Source organism: Salvia miltiorrhiza, chromosome 1, assembly GCF_028751815.1.
Source record: "Salvia miltiorrhiza cultivar Shanhuang (shh) chromosome 1, IMPLAD_Smil_shh, whole genome shotgun sequence".
Lineage (NCBI taxonomy): Eukaryota > Viridiplantae > Streptophyta > Magnoliopsida > Lamiales > Lamiaceae > Salvia > Salvia miltiorrhiza.
The window spans coordinates 67,604,679-67,625,613 of record NC_080387.1 but is presented as its reverse complement, the minus strand read 5'-3'; the positions used below and the strand labels follow the sequence as shown (position 1 = coordinate 67,625,613).

General features: G+C 35.6%; 2 protein-coding genes across 2 annotated transcripts; both read right to left on the bottom strand.

Annotated features, from left to right (window-relative positions):
• Positions 1–2,047: 2,047 nt before the first annotated feature.
• LOC131005293 (classical arabinogalactan protein 9-like) lies at positions 2,048–3,904 on the bottom strand. The gene is made up of 2 exons (XM_057932188.1): positions 3,000–3,904; positions 2,048–2,356 (listed from the first exon to the last, which is right to left on the bottom strand). Exons 1-2 carry the CDS (start codon positions 3,555–3,557, stop codon positions 2,273–2,275), a joined length of 642 nt encoding a protein of 213 aa, XP_057788171.1. The 5' UTR covers positions 3,558–3,904; the 3' UTR covers positions 2,048–2,272.
• Positions 3,905–10,091: 6,187 nt separating this feature from the next.
• On the bottom strand, positions 10,092–19,058 carry LOC131011947 (uncharacterized). The gene is made up of 5 exons (XM_057939850.1): positions 18,756–19,058; positions 12,736–13,153; positions 11,855–12,687; positions 11,568–11,808; positions 10,092–11,140 (listed from the first exon to the last, which is right to left on the bottom strand). Exons 1-5 carry the CDS (start codon positions 19,056–19,058, stop codon positions 10,092–10,094), a joined length of 2,844 nt encoding a protein of 947 aa, XP_057795833.1.
• Between the last annotated feature and the right edge of the window lie 1,877 nt (positions 19,059–20,935).

Sequence of the window (20,935 nt, the reverse complement as noted above, 5' to 3'; positions counted from 1 at the left end):
TGAGGCGGACCGAGTAGGATCAGGCACGCGGGTCGCATGCCGGGTCGGGTTAGGCACTTATGGCACTATTAGTGCCATAAGTGCCAAGATTTTACAATATTGCCATAAGTGCCAACGGACATTCAAAATAAAACCAAGTAAAATAATCATTTTGGGCACTTATGGCACAAATAGTGCCATAAATGCCATACCTGCAGCACAAATACAGAAACAACGACATCATTTAAACCCTAAATGGAACATCTAAACCTTAAATGGATAATCCAAACCCTAAATGGAACATCTAAACTTCAAATGGATAATCTAAACCCTAAATGGAATATCTAAACCATAGGGGGAAGTGTGCACTTATGGTACTTATGGCACTAATAGTGCCATACGTGCAGCACACAGATCAGATCAGATCTGTCATGGCTGAAATCGAAGAAGGCGGAGATCAGATCTGCCGATGGAGGAGGCGGCGCAACGTTCAGATCAGATCCGCCGCCGCCGCCTCATCAGACCAGATCTGCCGCCGCCGCCTCATCCTCTACTCCGACGAATTCTGCCCACGCGGAGAGAGGGAGATGAGAAAGAGAGAGGAGAGAGCGGCAGCCGCTGGAGAGAGAGAGAGGGAGGATCTCCTCCACCACCGCCGCGAGAGCTCCGACGAATTCTCCAAGCTCGGCGCCGCTGCCGCGCAGCCGCTGGAGAGAGAGAGAGTGAGATGAGAAAGAGAGAGGAGCCGCTGGAGCAGAGAGAGAGAGAGGAGCCGCTGGAGAGAGAGAGGGAGATGAGAAAGAGATAGGAGAGAGAGAAGGGTAGAATAGTCATGACATACAAAAAAATTGCCAAAATTTATGTTTTTTCAAATAATGGATAAAATTTGATGTTGTATGTTGAATAGGGCCATTCGGCCCTATTGTTTCTATATTTTATATAGCATGGCCCTAATATAATCTCATATTTTACCATCGCATGCTGAATATTTACGATAACATTTCTATTTTCTGTATATAAGTATCAAGCAGTCCCAATTGTTCAATTGAATGCTAATTTTCTACTTCTTAAATTAGGACTGTTACCATTGGATCATGACCATATACAGTAATTCTAAAAAAAAAAGACCATATATATATTGGATAGTGCATTGGAAAATTAGATCTAACTTCTTTTTTTTTTGAAATTACAAGAGGTGTTTGAATATAATCAATTATGCAACCTGTAAGCAGGCTGGACCTCGCCACCACTTAAACGGTGAGAAAAATATCACCGCACGCAGGCGATTAATTATACAACCTGCAAGCAGGCTGGACCTCACCACCACTCAAACGGTGGAAAAAATATCATCGCACTCTGGACCTCACCACAACGGTGGAAAAAGTGGGACATCAACACCAAACAATACAACACCACCTAAAATAAGAAAACTCAAACGGAAAAAATATCATCGCACTCTGGACCTCACCACAACGGTGGAAAAAGTGGGACCTCAACACCAAACAATACAACACCACCTAAAATAAGAAAACTCAAAACGGTGGAAAAAATATCATCGCACTCTGGACCTCACCACAACGGTGGAAAAAATGGGACCTCAACACCAAACAATACAACACCACCTAAAATAAGAAAACATTACCGCACACAGGCAAAATTGAACTCAAGACCTCTCTTAGTGTTTAAATGCTGTTTAAATGCTTCAGTTTTACCACTAGAGCAATGCCTCATTAACAAAAAAAAAAAAAAAAAAAAAAGATCTAATTAGTTTGCAAAATTTCGGGAATACGAAATCTCAGGGTAATTGCTCATATTCAATTGAAATAAACTAAATATAACCAAACTATCTACGGAGTTTATGTTTATTTATTGGGATTATAAAACAATTTGGCGGTGATTGATTGGCTCATTTTTTATAGCATTTCTTTATACGCCCTATTAAGTAAATGCTTCTTCATTACCCATCCAAATACTCATTAGTCTAAAGAACAAGGAAACAGAAAAGAACTACTGCTTTTAATAAATTAATAAATATGAAAAATTAAAAGGAGCATGGATAAGAAAGAAATGAGAAATAAGAGAGTAGGTCAGATAATAATCCGATGGAAAAAAGATGGCTCCTCTGGAGTAGTGAATACAAAAAAGAATCCAAATCAATGTATAAAATCAAAGGTACATCCAAAAATCTCCACAAACAAAGCTATCACCTAAATGCCAACAAATAGATAAAAATAGCATAATATATAAATGTGGGCTGCAGTGCGAGAAAAGGAAAAGGCCCAAGCAGGGTAATCTAAGCCACCAAAATCATCAAAGCCCAGCCCAAAACAGCGCTGCTAGAGATCATCTGCGCCGCGCGCACCGAATTTGCTCCACTCTGCCATATCAATTTCATTATGAATCCACCAAATCATATGCAAAATATTAAATACTATGAATCTATGATCGACAAAATTATTCATCTGCATTTGTATTGTACAAGTTGGTTTTTTGATATGTGAGAATACACAAATCTTATTCCTAGAAAGAGACCCAACAAAAATGTACGTATAACTCTTCTGTGTCCAAAATCAGAATCATGTTTAATGTTTTTACCAATTTAAAACATAAATTAGGCATTAAATATGAATATTATCATTCTAAGCAAACACGGCACCACTCATATTAATCTCTTTGTTTGGGATCATAATTTTATTAATAGCCTCTCGTCTCGAGAGTTGTGTTCTTGTAAATAGCGTGGTCTCGAGCACACCCGATCCCGACTCCCTAGAACATTGGCGTGGAGCGCACTGACCAATCAGGAGACCGTTGACGTTAGTAGATCAAAGATTCACCGCACTACGGTGCGCCACATAGCATACTTACGCTTGAAAATCCCTACTGATCTAAAATTGCCTTACAATTTGTATCTCGAATTATGAGACTTAAATGCGGAAAAGAGTATGTGATGTGATTTCTAAGCGTAAAAATGAATGTATGAATAGAGATGGATTTTGGAGATGAAAAATGGTTAAACGCACCTGATCTGTGGCGGATGGAGCAGGAGAGAGACCGGGGAGACTGGGGCCCGGAGCTCCGGTGGGCGGAGCCGGAGGGCTCGACAGCGACGGAGATGGAGCCGGAGACGTCGGCTTCGACGGAGCAGGAACTGGAACCGCAGCTGGAGGGGAAGCAAGCGGAGCCGGCGTAGGTGCAACCGGTGGGGGCGGGGAAAGCACAGGAGGCGGCGGAGAAGCTGGAGGAGGAACGGCCGGCGGAGGGGTTGCAGGTGGCGGCGTGCTCACCGGGGGAGGCGCGGCGACGGGCGGCGGTGTTGAAACCGGAGGCGGCGTTGCTGCAGGAGGCGGAGAAGTAACCACCGGGGGTGGCGCGGAGACAGGCGGCGGCGTTGCTGCTGGCGGCGTCGGTGTGGTCACGGGAGGCGGAGACGCGGTGGGAGGAGTGGGAGTGGGCGGAGCAGGAGTGGTAGGAGTAGGCGGAGCAGGAGTGGCGGTCGGAGAAGTAGCCGGAGATTGGCCGCTGACGACGGCGACGGCAATGCAGATCACGGCAGTGAAGACTAGCAGGTTGGGAGCCATTTTTCGAAGTAAATGCGCTTGCTGCTAAGCTCGGCTTAACGTGCGCACCGGGGAGTGAAGGTTAAGACGAGGGAAGAAGGTGAGTGAATGTATGTATATATAGGAAGGGTACGATTTAAAGCAGCGAGTGTAAATGCGTTTTTAAGCGGAAAAAGGTGTATTTGTAAGGCGTGGAACCGTAGTGGAGTAAAGAGAAGGGTGGCCCACTTTATTTTGTCTGGACGTCAAGTTCGTGCAACATACTATTTGGACAAAATCGATCGTCTGCAGTGAGATACATACGGGTCCTACTATTACATCTTCTCTGCATTGTAGTGAATGTAGATGAAGTAGGGTTTCTGCTGCACTGTTCAATTTTTTCAACCCTTGGAGTTGGAGAAAAAAAGGTCAATTTTCCATGCCAAGTTTGTGCGATTTCGTGGGGTAGTATGTGAACCGTTGATATCTTGACTGATAGCTCGTGTTATATAAAATTTTAATTTTAATTTAATTTTATTTTTAGAAAAAAAAATTGTTAGAGTAAAATTAGTACTCTATTACGTTGTCATTAATTATGTGGATAAATGATACTTCTTCCGTGCCAGCCCAATAGTCTTGTTTCTTTTTGTCATGAAGATTAAAAAACTTGTTTTTTGGTCGAAAAATGGTGTGATCCACTTTATTTTAATCATTTAACTACACTTTTAAAATAAAAATAAGACTATTCGAATGGGACGTCCCCAAAAGAAAAATAATATCTCTCATAGACTATGGTGACAACTCAAACATTCAAGAGCCTTCGGACTTGTGATTTTAATAGTTAGTATCTTGTAGTTATCTTATGCGTGTTTTATGGACAAACATGACTACAAATCTATAGATTTTAAGGAGTATTATTGGTTGGCAATTACATATATACTCCATTCTTGTTGCATGGTATATTATATCTCATCACAATTTTTTATGGATTATTCATTTTTTCAAAAGTGATAGTACGTAATGGAAAATTTGACGAGTACTTCCAGTGCTAAAAATTGTGCTTTATAGAGTAGCACAATATATAAAATAAAAAAAAGCGTCATTATTTAGATAAATAAAAAAATATTTGTTTTAATATTTTGGTACATAATTGAGGATGAACTTTAAACTGATTTTTCAAAATCAATTCAGATTTAAAATATAATTTTAATTATCGGACTAAAATCTTGCTTAAAATACTTTGCTAAAAGGCAAGAGCACCATAAATAAATAAATATAGCAACCAAACAGATAATTAACGACTATTGAAAGGGTTCCATTGAATCAGAGATAATACAACGGCTCAAGAGAAAAAGAGGAGATTAATCGGATACATAATTTAAAGACAATATTTCAAAGTCCTGACATGTTTTCCCTATTAAATATGCATCGATTAGCGATAAATATGTGGATAATGTACTAAAGGAGTGCACAACTAAAATGAGTCCAAATTTAATCTTTGTTAACTGATCCTATTATAGAATTCTAAAAACAATAATGATTTTCAGACACCAAGGTGTCTAGAGACCTTGGTTTTAACCGGTTTTTATATGGATTTTTGATTGAACCGGTTTTTTGCTAATTTATGGTTTTACTAAAATATCATTTCCTTTTATTTCTCAATTACTTTTAATCTTATCTTATTTTTTGTTTGTATTTTCGTTTCTTCCATAATGTTTGCCGTTTTTTTGCAGCTTTTTCGTTTTTTGCAGTTAATTGTTATCCAGCTTTAATTGCTGGTTGGGGTTTGTCCCTCACGAGGTTATTTATTTTCACAAAAATTATAAATCATATAATAATTGGAATTTTTATGAGTTTTAATTGCAGATTTTTTTTTATTTATTTGTTTCAAGATTTTATTATTTAGTTTTCGAAATTAATTTTGTTTTTCGAAATTAATATTTATTCGTTTCAAAATTTTATTATTTATTATTTGGATTTTTTTTCGAAATTAATATTTATTTTTATTATTTTTCGAAAATTATGTTGTTTTTATTTATTTCCACCAATTTAGAGATTATCCTAAAATAATCTTAGATTTGATTCCACTAATTTATTTTCAAAAAATTTATAAATCATATAATAATTGGAATTTATATGAGTTTTAATTGCAGATTTTTTTTTATTTATTTGTTTCAAGATTTTATTATTTAGTTTTCGAAATTAATTTTGTTTTTCGAAATTAATATTTATTCGTTTCAATTTTTTATTATTTATTATTTTGATTTTTGTTTCGAAATTAATATTTATTTTTATTATTTTTCGAAAATTATGTTATTTTTATTTATTTCCACCAATTTAGAGATTATCCTAAAATAATCTTAGATTTGATTCCACTAATTTAGAGATTTTAATTTCTCCAAATAATAATCTCATATTTGATTCCACTAATTTAGGGATTCTCCTAAATAATCCTAGATTTGTTTACATAGATAATTTATTTTTTGAATTTTAATACAGATTTGAGTCCACTAATTTAGGGATTCCCCTAAAATAATAGTATATTTATTTCCACATTTAATTTAATTTTCAAATTTTATGTTAATTTGATTTGTTTCCATTAATTTAGGTATTCTTCTAAAATAATCCTATATTTGTTTTCATTTATATATATTTTTCGAATATTAAAAAAAAAACATTTCGAAAATGATTTAAAAAACAAAGAACCAAAATAACAAGAAAAAGGTGTTTCATTTACAATTTTTTTTCGAATATTTAAAAAAAAATCGTTTTCATGTATATAATTTTTTCGAATATTTTAAAAAAATGATTTAAAAAACAAAGAACTAAAATAACAAGAAAAAGGTGTTTCATTTAAATTATTTTTTCGAATATTTTTTAAAAAAATCGTTTTCATTTATATAATTTTTTCGAATATTTATAAAAAAATAGAAATAACAAGAAAAATGTGCTTGGGGGAATCGAACCTGAGATCTCAATAATATGTGAGTGATACTTTGCCACCTTGTCCGGTAGTGGCAACCGCATTATTTATTAAAATGCGATTTTATATAAAAAGGGAAAAGGAAAAAAAAACAAAGAAACCCTAGAGAGCACAAAAAAGCAGACTTAGGGCCGAGCCTCATTAAAACCTTTTCATGGAAAACCCCGTGGGAAAAACCAGGAAAGGAAAAAGAGTTCTCGTCAAAAGACAAAAACCACGACCAGAAGAGCGTAAAGGAAAGTTTCTGAAACTCCGGCCTAACCATCGTTTCAAAACAATCCCGGCTCAAACTAGTCACAACCGAAACAAGAACAAGCAAAGCAACAAAGATGATGTCCGGTGAGACGCTGTCGCCATCATCCAAGAAACAGAAAAAATAGTTGAACCTCAGCCGGTTAGACGCCGTCGCTGAGTAAACCAAACCCATGTCCCCAAAAACACCAAGTGAGAAGAGATTTTTTCCGGTTATATGCCGTCGCCAAATCTCTCAGCAGAGACTACACACGAGATCGAACAGCAGCAAGCTGGAGATCTTCTTTGAGAACCCTACAGATCAAAAGACAAACGAGACAGAGGCCGGAAAGGTCGCCCCTATCCCATGTCATCAATTCTTCATACGAACGCGACTATGAGTCGCCATATCCAAAGAAACCGCAATCTTAATATCCTCAATATCAAAGGGCCACCACCCTTCGATCCGGGCATGATTAGCCATAATATCCGCCACACTATTTCCTTCTCTATAAATATGCGAGATCTGAATTCGAAAAGTTGAAAGCCAATTTAAAGTCTGTTTCCAGAGCGGTAGAAAACGCCAGGGAACATTCAGAGAACGAGATTGAAGAAGCTGGACAACATAAGACGAGTCTGCTTCAATCCAAAGCCAATGCCAACCACGAGAATTCGCAATTCGAACAGCATGCATGATCGCGAAAAGCTCCGCTTCAAACGCGAACCCCGAACCCCCTTTATAGTGATAACAGCCGCGAACCGCACCCCAGTTATCGCGGAACACACCGCCCGCGGCAATGCTCCCAGGTTTCCCAAGTGCCGAACCGTCAGTATTGACTTTAATCCACTGCCCCGCCGGTGGCCACGAGTGAACCTCAATCATCATAGGGGGCGAAACAGCGCGCATAGCGACCCCAATTTGCCTAAGCACCAAATAATCTTGACAAGAGTTATTAGAACGCCCAAGCTTAGGGAAATTGGAATCCATCTCCTTAAACGCAACTTTCAGGAGCCCAAGAATCATATTCGAGTGGAAACTAGCATCATTAAAAGTCACTTGATTGCGGCAATCCCAAATTTTCCAAATAAAATTAATCACCCAGCTTTCCAGTAGGACCGAACCAATGGACTGAAATCAGTGTTCCATGCAGCAGCTAACATGCTATGAATATCCAAGCAGTCCAGCATGTGCGATTTGGCAAACCAATCAAAGAAAACCACCCAAGTCTGCCGGATAACACTGCAATTCCAGAACAAGTGGTCAATAGACTCCTCAGCCAACCCACACATCACACATCTGTTGGGGCCGTGCATGCCCCTTTTGATTAGACCATCCAGAGTCGGCATCTTCAAATGCAGAATCCTCCAGGTGATAAGAGATCTTCTGTCAGAAATAAAACGCTTCCAGATCCAAGTACCCCAAAGAACTTTTGGAAAATGCGGAGACTGCGAAACATAGGCAAGAGAGGCCGAAACCTCCCTACTAACAGAAGGTTTCCAGAAGCGAGTGTCACTCTCTTCCCCAATTGGAAGCAAGAGAATATCCACCACAAGATCAGGAAACTGAATAATAAAATCCGGAGTGAAATGCCAAACACCATCATAGAAGTAATCACTCACAGCTTGCTGCAGGAAGTCTCTCATAAAAGGCGGAATATGAAGCTTGTCCGCCAACTTGTAACCCAGCCAATCGTCATGCCATAAATAAATGTGTTCTCCAGTGCCAATATAGGAATAAGAATCCATCACCAAGGAGTTCACATGCTCCCTCACGCCAGTCCAAAATGGAGAAGAAGCCAAGAACATCTTGGCATAGCCAAAATTCGACAAGTAGCGAGTCGCCATGACCGAAGGGGCGAAGTCTCGGCCTTGCACAAGCTTCCAGGCCATCTTCATCAAGAAGCTTCTATTCATAGCCGAGAAAGACCTAACCCCGAGGCCACCTTCCGACCGAGAAGCGCAAACCCTAGACCAGCTTACCGGGCACGAAGGCTTTTTGTCCACATGTCCCGACCAAATAAAGTTGCGGCACTTCCTATCCAGATTATAGATGAGGGATTTAGGCCATCTATATATCATCATAGAGTGCGTTACCGAACTTTGAATCACAGAACGAACCAAGCAAATTCTGCCAGCCATAGATAAGTGAAGCCCCTTCCAACTTGAAAACTTGTTGACAATCTTATCATAAATACCAATGAAGTAAGAAGCACGCATGCGACCAGAGAAGATCGGGACTCCCAAGTAGGTAACCGGCAAAGATCCCATCGCAAAGCCAAGCTCATTAATCACACGATTCTTCATAATGCAAGAAACGCCCCTCCCGAAGAAAACGTTAGACTTAGCAGGGTTACAGATTTGTCCCGAAATATCACCATAGAAATCCAAGATTTCTTTGATTTTGCGAGCGTTTTTCATCGACGCCTTACAGAAAATCAAGATGTCATCAGCATAAAGCAAATGAGTAGGAAAAGATGCCTTTCTGCTGAAATCCATGGAAATAATGTGACGAGAAGTCACACAAGTGAGGAATAAGTGACTCAAAACATCCTCAGCAATTCCAAAAAGAATAGGAGAGAGAGGATCACCCTGCCTAACTCCCCTGGAACAAGCGAAGTAGCCACTCAACTGCCCGTTGTAAAGAATGGAAATCCGGGCAGAACTGAAGATAATGGAAATCCATTCAATGAACTTTCCATGGAAACCATTAACCCTGAGCACATTCAGAATAAAGTCCCAGCGCATAGTATCAAAGGCTTTGCGAATATCCACTTTGCACGCCATATTCGAGCGTTTGCCCGTGCGATTCATGCAGCTAAAACCTTCAGAGCCAAGCATGATACAGTCATGAATCGAACGACCTCCAATAAACCCAAATTGGTTTGGCGACACCCCAACTGCCGCCACTTCCCCCAATCTGGTAGCGAGGATTTTGGAAATAATTTTAAAGAAGAAATTTGACAGAATGATAGGTCGCAAATCAGCCACCGTCTCCACCACATCCTTTTTTGGGATCAAAATTAAGATGCTAGCATTGCAGCCTGCAGGCAGATAAGAATTAAGGAAGAAAGCACGCACCGCAGAAAGAATATCCAGTCGTATAATGCTCCAACAACTCTGAAAAAACTTCCCAGAAAACCCATCCGGACCCGGCGAGCTATTCGCATCCAAGCTAAAAACCGCAGCCATAATCTCCTCATCATCAGGTATATGCGTGAGTTTCCCATTCTGATCCTCAGACACAAATTTATCAATAATACCTTCCAGCATATCCCAATTCACATTACTGGGGCTTTCGTCTTTAAAAAGAGAGGAAAAGAAATCAATAATATGCTGCTGAATATTCCCCCTATCATACGAGACTACATCGCAATCTTCAAGTGCTCAATCCTGTGACTTTGCTTTCGAAAGCGAATAGCACGATGGAAAAAAGAAGTATTACGGTCTCCGTCAGAAAGCCAGTGCGCACGACTTTTTTGTTGCAAAAGACTGTTCTTCCTGGCAAGCAAAGAAGACAACCGAGCTTGATGATTGACCTCCTCCTCAAAAAGAATGTCCGTGTAACCCTGGTCAGAAATCTTGTTCTGTACGTCGAGCAACGAGACTTGCTCCGATTTAATCTGCATATCCACCTGCCCAAACACATCTTTATTCCACGCCCTGAGGTCATTTCTGAGACGACGGAGCTTGAACATGATTTTAAAAATAGGACAACGAACGTCAGTCCCAGCATCCCAAGAAGACGCCACTCGCTCAAGAAAGTTGGGGTGAGAAGTCCACATATTCAAGAATTTGAAACGTCTCCCCTTACCCATCTCATCGCTGCATTGGAAAATCAAGGGAGAGTGATCAGAGGTAAGCCTTGGGAGCGCATGGGTGTTAATCGAAGCCCACAAATTCGCAAAACCAAGGGAGAAAAACGCCCTGTCCAATCTAGACTCCACATGCCGAGGAAGTAAAATCCGACCAGACCACGTAAAGCGAATGCCAGAAGAAGGAGATTCAATCATATCCGAAGCCGCGATGAAGTCGCAAAACTCGCTGCAAGAACTTCTCAAAGGGGCCACCAAACTACGTCGCTCATGAGCTCCCTTAACGGCGTTGAAGTCGCCAATAAAGACCGTGTTCCCATCAACAAAAGAAAGAAGGTCTGTCCACAAGGCACGTCGAGAAACGTGGTCATTCGCACCATGCACAACAGCAACTCTAAAGAAGTATGTTTGCCAAACACAATCAGCAATAATGACTTGATCCGAGGATAGCAGAATTGTGGTCTGAACATCCGGACAAGTGAGCAACCAGATGTTCGGTCTCCGAGGCTGTCGACAATTTTGATGACGAGGGACCAAATTAATCAATCTCCAATAGCTCTGGCGAACTTTCTGAAGGCTTTTCTTAGGCTCAATAATGCCTACAAGAGAAGGCAAAAAGGAACGACAATGCTCCTTAAGAAGAGATTTAGAATCGTCCGAAAAGCCTCGGACATTCCAAACCAAAAAATTCATAAGAATTATTGATTAATTCTGGGCTGAGAAGACCCCAGCTCCGCTTCCTTATCTCACCGTTTGTTTGCTACGTTGTCCATAGTCTGCAAACTATCCGACTCTTGATAATCAACAATATACTCACGTGGTTGATGGCCATCATCAGCTGCCTTCTGGAGACGATTTTTGATACTTTCTTGCTGAAGAAGAAGAGCTTTATTATGATTGCGCGCATTCTTTTCATTTTTTGGAGGACGCCCTCTGCCACGTTTAGGTAAGCTTGATCCTGAGGCCTCATGCTTTAACCTTTCCAGTTTAATATCATTTTCTAAAGCGAGAATTTTTTTTCCTTGCTTGCTTGGTCCGCCGAAACAGGAGCAATAGTGCTCTGCGCATTCTGCTGAGAGATGGTGTCGCGATCCCTCTCATGTCTCTCCTCTTGAAGAGAAACCTGAGTCAAGCCTGCTGCCACATTCTCCGTAACGTCCCCCCATGGTTCGTTCATTTGCTCCTCCTGAAGAGAAGCGTGGTGCGAGCCTGCTGACATTTTCTTCGATACGTCCCCCAACTGTTCTATCCTTTGTTCCCCATCAACCTGCAAAATAGATCCTTCTGCCGTAATTAAGTTTACGCCCCCCAACTGTTTGGTGAAGTTCCACCGAAAGAGGCTGCTGTGATTCCCTCTTATCAGTAGCATCTCCCATCTGTTCGATGCTATGCTCCATAGAAATATGTTTAGTGGCAGCAAATCCCCGACCCTTCTCTTGCTGTTGAGATCTCATTCCTTGATTATTATTATTTTCATCCGAAGCAATGTTCATGTCGATGTTTCCCGCTGTGTTCTTAAGAATGGCATCCTGCTTGTTAGTCTCCAAATCCTCTTGAATCGAGGAATTTTCGAGGATGGCGAATCTGTTACCATCCTGGGACCCCAGTTGATTATGCTTAGAGCCCGAGCTCCTGTTACACAAATTTTCCAAAAGATCCGGCCCTGTAAACTCCTTGTGCGAAGTCACACTCGTTTCCTTAGCTCCATCTTCCGACTCCGAGTCAGATGCCACCTCTCCATCGAGAGGCTGCTTACTCTTGTCCTCCACAACAGCCTTCCATTCTGGGCCTCTAATGATTTTCGCCTCAGGTTCAATATTTTTACCTGCTTTTCCTCGCCGACACTTGTCCGGCGAGTGACCAGTTATCTTACATTTAGTGCAATATAAAGGAATATATTTATAACTGAATTCAATGTTAAAAAAATACTCGCCTCCATCAATCGTCATGAATTCCGGGAGAGGTTGAGAGAGATCAATTTCCACTAAAATACGAGCAAAGTGAGCTACTTCATCATCAATAGACGTACCATCAATCTTCAACGGTTGTCCCAACCATCGACCTATGCCCGAAAGAACCTCCGGATGCCAGAACTCCACCGGCAGGTAATATACTCTCACCCAAACTTGAGCCAAGGAGGACGATTCTTTATATGGGTTAAAAAAGCGAACTCAATCACGAAGACGTATCGAACCTGCAGGAAGATCCCAGATCACATGTCGTTTAGCGGCAGCTTTATCTTCCTTGTTGAGGAACTTTAAAGTATAGAATCCTCTTCCCATCGGCATGAGAGACCAAGGAGATTTAATCGCCCACAACGATTGTAATTCCGCCTTGAGTTCTCTAGTGGTCCTAGGTATTTTACCCTTATTCATCATGAAACGACCAATAAGCGCGTGTTGGAATTTTGACGCCTGAAAATTCTGAATTTCGCGAGGAACTTTGAGCACGCCATGTCCTCCTTGAGCAAAGGGTTGAAGCGCGTGGAATTTATGTGCCGGTAAGTCCGGCTTCCTGACCCTTTGGGGTGCCGTGACATGAGCATAAGAGGACACCGTTCCAACAGCTTTCGCGGTAGAAGAGGAATAACCAAGCAGCGGCTGCTGATTCTTCTACGTTGAAACACTCGGCAAACAAGGGTTATCCTTGGAGGTTGGAAAAGCTTGGCCAGCAACGTCCGTAGAGGCTATGATGAAGTTGTTCGAAACTTGGGGCAGATTAAGACCACCCCTGTCGATCGAGGACTGCTGAAAATCACCGGAGGACATGATCGGAGAGGAGTTTGGAATTTGTGCAATCGTTTTTACAGGTCAACCACCTACAGTGTTCAGAGGTTTGGTAGTGGCAACCGCATTAGTACACCGTTAGAAATAATAATAAACTGAATCATACGAAGGGGTATTGTTCGAAAGAATAAATAACATATACTTTATCAAACGTGATATAATAATTATAAAATGAACTACTACAGTGTAAGAAATGATAAGAAAATTAAAAATAGTGAATCAAACAATTGGATTTTGCTTGTAAAAGTATGTAACATATACTTTGTTTGAATATATTATAATAAAGTATTGTAATTGATACGATAATAACTAATCGAACCACCATTGCGTTATTAACGAAGTCGAAATAATTGTACTCAATGAAATAAAGTTAATAAATTATTTGAAATTAATTAGTGAATTTGAAAATAAAATTAACATATAAAACTATTTAACATATACTTGAGGGAAATTCAATTTAATTATTGTAAATAATTAAACACGATATGCCAATAAGACAATGAACTGCTATAGTGTATGTAACGAAGTCGATATAACTATTTGTTATAAAATTATGAGTTGTTAATTAATTTAAGTTAAACTAGTGAATATAATATATATATATATATAAATAAATAAAATAAAGTGAAATGATTCATACGATTGGATTTCGGTCGCGTCACTATTTAACATATACTTGAATGGGAAAGAATGTATTATACGATGGCATTTTGCATTGTATTGAAATTAATTAGTGAATTTGGTATAAATAAAATAAAATTAAATGAATAATACGATTGGATTTCGCTCGCAAGTCTATTTAACATATACTTTATTTGAATGTATTATAATAAAGTATTGAATGCAATATAATAATAACAAAATGAAAATAATAATGTTTGAGTAACGAATTAATTATAGTCAATGAAATTAAGCTACAATTAATTACTGAATTTGAAAAAAACATAGATAATAAAATGAATCATACTATGGTATTTTGGCCGGATAACTATACAACATATACTTTATTTGAATGTATTAGAAAATAGTATTAAACTAAAATATTTAACGAAGTCGATATGATTATTCGTTATAAAATTAATTTGTATAAATTAATTAAGTGTAGTTAAATTATTAAATATAATATAAAAATATACGTGTATATATATATATATATATATATATAGGGGGCCACTATTCAATGAACTGTCATTAGTCTATAAAATAAGACCATTTGATGATCGTAGATCACGAGTTAATTCACGGCTGAGATTAAATTTTTAATGTAATATGTTGTTCATGAAAAAGACTAGTAAAATTCGGTGACATATTCAGCCAAAGGGTAAAATTGGGAATGTCGATTGACCTTCCGATTCTCACGCATCTTAATTAGAGAAATAAAGATATTAGATATATGATTGACAGTGGGATTCTCTACGCAATTGTTTTGAATGCTAAAACAAAATAATTATGGAATTTAAGATTTGAAATTATTTACACCTATTTTCACGCCTATTAAATGAATTGAAACAAAAATTGAATGGAATCAATTTGAAGATATAGAGGGGATTACGATTACGATTTAATGTTTTTATTAAAAATACATCAAACCTTCTGAAACCAAAATACGCATGAATCTATATTTGTTGCATGAATTATTTTTAGTTTATGTATGAATTTTTATCTGTTGCATGAATTATTTTTTATTTGTGTATTAAGTTTTTACGTTTTTGGGATAATCTGATTGCATGAATTATTTTTGGTTTATGTATGAATTTTTACTTTTTGGAACAATCCGATTGCATGAATTGTTTTTTATTTATGTATGAATTTTTATGTGAACTTCCATAATCTGATTGCATGAATTATTTTTGATTAATGTATGAATTATTTTGTATGAAATATGGAATGTGAGATAAAGTAGAAACGTAATTCATTAATTAAGGAAAGATTAGTTATTAAAATATTGAAATTACTTTTATATCCTAATACAAAATCTGGCGTTACTTTTATGATCAAGATCACACCATTGAATTAAGAAAATCTAATGGTCTATATTTAGTCTTATTTTATAGGCTAAGCTTGGGTTTTATTTTAGCGCAACCCTATATATATATATATATATATATATATATATATATATATATATATATATGAAGAGGTTCTAATAAAAACCTGTTTTAAAATGATAAATAGGAACCACATCTTAGCCTTTAAAATTGAAGATCTAGTGGATAGGATTAAGTTGGAAAAATATGCGCCCAACATGGATATAATTGTTTTAGATAGCGATTTTTTTAGTTTTTAATTAGTCAAAGGTTATATTTGTCTTTTATTATTTACTTAATTAAACCTATATGATTAGTTAGTCGTGTGTTTCATTTTTTCGTTTTTAATCTTTTATTTTATGTTCTTAATTTTCTCTCATTCTTTTTCCAAGTCTTCTTTATTCTTCCATACTCTTAATATCCTATACTCTTAATATCAATTATTATTGAAGATAGTTGTAGCAGGTATTTATACACGATGAACACTGAAGTTATTTATTAATTTAGTTTTATTCTCAGTTTTAGTTGATTAATTTCATTGATTTATTTTACAATTTTTTATTAAACGATTTAAATGTTGATTTGATTTTGAGGAAGTTCTTTTGCAGTGTTAATTATTATTCTTTCAATTGTTGTTCATAATTTCTACGAGTTGCATAATCAAATTATGTAGTTGCTTAATTGCATGGCAAAAAGTGTGTATTGCACAGAAGAATATGTAAACTGTATAGTTCAATGGATTTGTTACATTAGTATGTTCATTTATTTTTTTGATGATCTCCACATATATAATAATAATAATAATAATAATAATAATAATAATAATAATAATAATAATAATAATAATAATAATAATAATAATAATAATAATAATAATAATAAAAATAAGAATAGCCCATTCATGTTTTTAAAGTTTTGGGCTATTTTAATTATGACAAAATCACTCAAAATCTTATAAAAAATTCACCTAGGCGTTTTACCAAACACATACCGTGCACTCAAGTTCTTTAATTTAATAACTTACTTAATAATTTAAAATTAAAGTAAAAAAAATAATTCCTTCATTATTTACAAGTATTAATCGTACTTAATTATTAGTGGAGGAAAAAAATTAAAAAATCATCATTTTCGAAAAAAATAAATAATAGAATTTTCAAGAAAAATAATACGTATGAAAACAATCTACAATTATTTTTAAGAGAATCCTAAAATAAATGTAAAAAAATGAATAAAATATAATCGAAAAATATAAATAATACTCCCTCCGTCCCAAACAAAATGACCTATTTCTTTTCGGCACGAAAATTAAAAAATGTGTATAAAGTAGATAAAGTGGGTTGGTGGAAATTATTTAAATATTAAGTATAGAGAGAGAGTGTATTGCCAAAAAAGGAAACAGGACATTTCGTTTGTTACAGCCCAAAAAGGAAAACAAGACATTTCGTTTGGGACGGAGGGAATATAATTTTTGTAACATATAATATGTGTGGAAGCAAATCTAATTGGTTTTTAGGAGAATCCCCATATTAAAGGAAACAAATAAAAAAAATACAATTTTCAAATAAATAAAATAAAATTACAGAAGAAAAAAATAACATAAACAATTAAAATCGAATATAATACTAAAAAACGGATGAGATAATTTTGGAAAGGATATTCTAATGAAAACAAATGAAAAAATTAATACAATTTTCGGAAAAAAAAAATTGGCTGAAAATAGAACCCTCAATAATCGAACAAATTTAAAAGAAAACATAGTCAATTCATAATTTTTTTTAAAAAATAAAATAAAATTCGAAAAACAAATGAGATAAATTAAAAAAAAAATATTTTCGAAAAAAAAAATATTTTCGGAACAATAAAAAAATAATATATGCAAAAATAATTACTATAGGATTATGTTTACAACAATTCATAAATTCGTCGGAAAAACATAATAAAATCTCAGAAAAAAAATAAATAAATAACAATTCGAAAAATTTCATAAAATTTTCACATTTCAGAAAAAAAAAAACAATTTTCAAATAAACCGAAAAATAGGGAAAAAAAAAACTAAAATACAAGATAAATAGGATAAGATTAAAAGTAGTTGAGGAATTTAAGAAAGGAAATTTTAAAAGAAAAAAATAATTCGAAAAAAAAATAATTCAAAAAAATTATATAATTTTCGAAAAAAAAAGGCAAAAAAACGGCAAACATTATGGAAGAAACGAAAATACAAACAAAAAATAAGATAAGATTAAAAGTAATTGAGAAATATAAGGAAAGGATATTTTAGTAAAACCATAAATTAACAAAAAACCGGTTCAATCAAAAATTCATATAAAAACCGGTTAAAACCAAGGTGTCTAGACACCTTGGTGTCTAAAAATCACTACTCTTCTAAAAAACTAGTACTCCCTCCGTCCCAATAGGTTCAGTTCTCAATTTCAAATTGATTTCAAATCAATTTTAAAATTAAGTGGCAAATGTTTGATTATACTAAAATTAAAAATTTATTTATAAGCTATACATCTTTTTTTTTTCCTTTTTCTTTAACTTTTTTCCATTTTATTTCTTTTCTAAAATTATAAAATATTTGATATGCATATCAAATTAAAGATCATGACAAGAGCTTTAATTTGATATATATTATGTAAATATTAGATTTAAAATATAAAAATTATATTTATTTAAAGATTAAAATTTAAGAAAATTCTCTCTCCTCTCTCCTCTTTTTTTTTGAATAAATCTATTTTTTTCAATTATTTTTAACTTATAGTATTATTTTTTTTTCACAATATCAATTTTTATTAATGTAGATTATTCTTTATTTTTTATATTAAACTAAAAAATTTATCTTAAATTACAGTATGTTTAATTATATTTAGAATTTCTTATGTAATAATCAAATTAATATAAATTTTATATATAATAAAATATAAAAATATTTTTCATGCGTTGCACGAGTGTAAATGCTAGTTATATGTAAATTGAGGAATAAAAAAACATACGCACAATTCACACACACATAAAATAGCTAGGTGATATCGTGATTGTATACTCCCTCCGTCCCACGAATCTCGAGTTACTTTCCTTTTTCGGTCGTCCCACAAATCTTAAGTCATTTCCTTATATGGCAAAAAAATTCCCCTTTATTCACCCTTTTCCTTTTTCACCTATCACCTTTAACACACTAAATACTATTCCCTCTGTCCCAATAATCTTGTCTCACTTTTTTTTCTTGGTTTGTCTCATTTCATTTTTAGGAACTAATTAATTTCTAATTAAACACTATCCTAATTAATCTCCCCCCTAAACCCGAATTTCTCTCTCTCTCTCTCTCTCTCTCTCTCTCTCTCTCTCTCTCTCTCTCTATCTCTCTCTCTCTTCACACTCTCTTGCCTCCCTCTCTTCTCTACCTTCCGACGCCCTCCCACCTCCATCCCTATGTCCTCTCGCCACCCTGCCGCCCTCCCACCTCCGCCCTCTCGCCTCTCTCCACCTCCGCCGCCTTCCCACTGACTTTCGCCGCCCTCCCACCTCCGTCCTCTCGCCTCCGCCGCCCTCTCGCCTCTCGCCGCCTCCACCGCCTTCCCACTGGCCTCCGCCGCCCTCCCATCTCCATCCCTCTGGCCTCTGCCGCCCTCCCACCTCCATCCATCTCGCCTCTGCTGCCCTCTCGTCTCCCATTTCCTCTCTTTTTTTTCTATTTTTTCCCCCATAAATTATGGCTCGCCTAATTTGCGGGATGTGATGTCCGCAGCTCAGCCCCATTGATTTGTGGATAATTGTGGCTGAATTTATGTTTGTTCATTTAGGGGGTTGGGCTAAAGATTTGATTTTTATTCTTGCTGTTCTTTTGCTTGATTATGTTCACTGTTCCGGCGGCTCCCCAGATTTTAAGAGCGGCGGCAGTAGGAATTTACAGAAGGAATTATTGAAATTTGTTGAGGAGGATGAAGATTTTATTGAAATTTCTTGTTGAAATCTGTAGAAATTTGTTGCATTTTTAGTTGTTGCATTTTCTGTTCTTGCTGTTAATTTTTTTGTTGAAATCTGTAGATTATTTGTTGTTGCCTTTAATTTACAGAATTTGGTTTTGTTAATTTTACAAAAAAAAAAAAGCTATACTTACTTTTTGTTAAACATGTGGGGCCTTCTTCTTTACCACACTAATTTCACACTTCTTAATCTCCGTGTCCAAAAGAAAGGGGACAACATTATTGGGACGAAGAGAGTATTTTCTTAATTCTCGTGCTGAAAAGAATTGACTCACGATCCGCGGGACGGGGGGAGTATAACTTAATATGCTTTATATAAATATATAGATTTAATCAGGTTTTTGTCATTGATATCATTAATTTTATAGATTATAGGAGTATAAAATTAAATTTATTTTTTCCTTTATCATTGAATAAATAAATAAAAGAACAAATTGATGTTTTTTTGTTTTATAAAATTAATAATGCAAGAAACAATTTTTGAGACGTTAAAATCAAAATAAATATATAAAATAAAAAAGAGAAACGTTAACATGGAGTAAACGAGAGCGTTGCTTGCGAATATATAACTGATTTTTATACTATTACCTAGATATTAGTATCATATACTTTTACACAAATTTTCATGTGCATAACTCAACACTACACACTTTTCAATATGTCATTTTTAAGTACTGTACATGATTAAAACGTTCTATTCGTGATCGGTCATCAGATTCGACCAGATTCAATTCAATTATATTTCGTAAATGACATTTTTATTAAGCTCCCGCACAAGAGAGATCTGTTTCGTACTTGCATTGACAAAATTGAGCTCCCATCTATAAAAATGTGGATTTTGCAAAGTCTGACTTACATCACATTTTGATCCACGGACAACACTTCATTGACTTTAAACTTGCAATAAAATTTAAGTTTTCACCACAGATCCAATATCTGAATTTTTTAAGAGTAATGCTAAACAGCCACATTGTGGCCACCTACAATTTGCCTAAATAAAAAATAATTTAATTTATTTAACTTAATTTTTAAAATAAAAATAAGATTTAGTTATTTTATCATATTCTCTGCATTGTAATTATTTTTTTGTAATTTTTTGGTAACTTTTTTATTTTTATTTAAAAATAAATTAAAAAAATGCAAAAAAATTGAAAAAATAAGTACAATGTAGAGAATACAGTAAAATAACTAAATCCTATTTTTATTTTAAAAAATAAATTAAATAAATCAAATTTTTCCTTATAATACTAGTGTGTGGATGGCCACAATGTGCTGCATAGATTTATTGATTTTAAAAACCATTCAAAAGCGTAAATACCTCTCCTCTCCTACAAGAAAAAGTGTACAGATACACTTAGGGCATGTTTGTTTGGCACGAATTCTGGCCTGGGAAAGTAATCTGATTCCAAAATATTAAATTCATGTGTTTGGTTAAATTTTTATGAGTCAAAGAAAGTAATAAGAATCCTGAAAACAAGGAAAGTAGTGCAACTTTCCAGGATTCTTATTCCCTAGCTTTTCTTAGGTATTCTTTTTCCTCATTCTCAGGATTTTTATTTATTTGTATTATTTTATAATAAAATGTAAATTATAATTTT

Excerpts from the sequence above, each read along its gene's own strand:
- LOC131005293 (XM_057932188.1), bottom strand. The coding sequence starts at position 3,557 with ATGGCTCCCAACCTGCTAGTCTTCACTGCCGTGATCTGCATTGCCGTC. Across the intron at positions 2,357-2,999 it reads CTCCATCCGCCACAGATCAG|AGTGGAGCAAATTCGGTGCG; the intron begins GTGCGTTTAACC and ends TTGATATGGCAG.
- LOC131011947 (XM_057939850.1), bottom strand. The coding sequence starts at position 19,058 with ATGGGGGAAAAAATAGAAAAAAAAGAGAGGAAATGGGAGACGAGAGGG. Across the intron at positions 13,154-18,755 it reads AGGTGGGAGGGCGTCGGAAG|AAGAATCAGCAGCCGCTGCT; the intron begins GTAGAGAAGAGA and ends GTTTCAACGTAG. Across the intron at positions 11,809-11,854 it reads CGGTGGAACTTCACCAAACA|GTTGATGGGGAACAAAGGAT; the intron begins GTTGGGGGGCGT and ends TCTATTTTGCAG.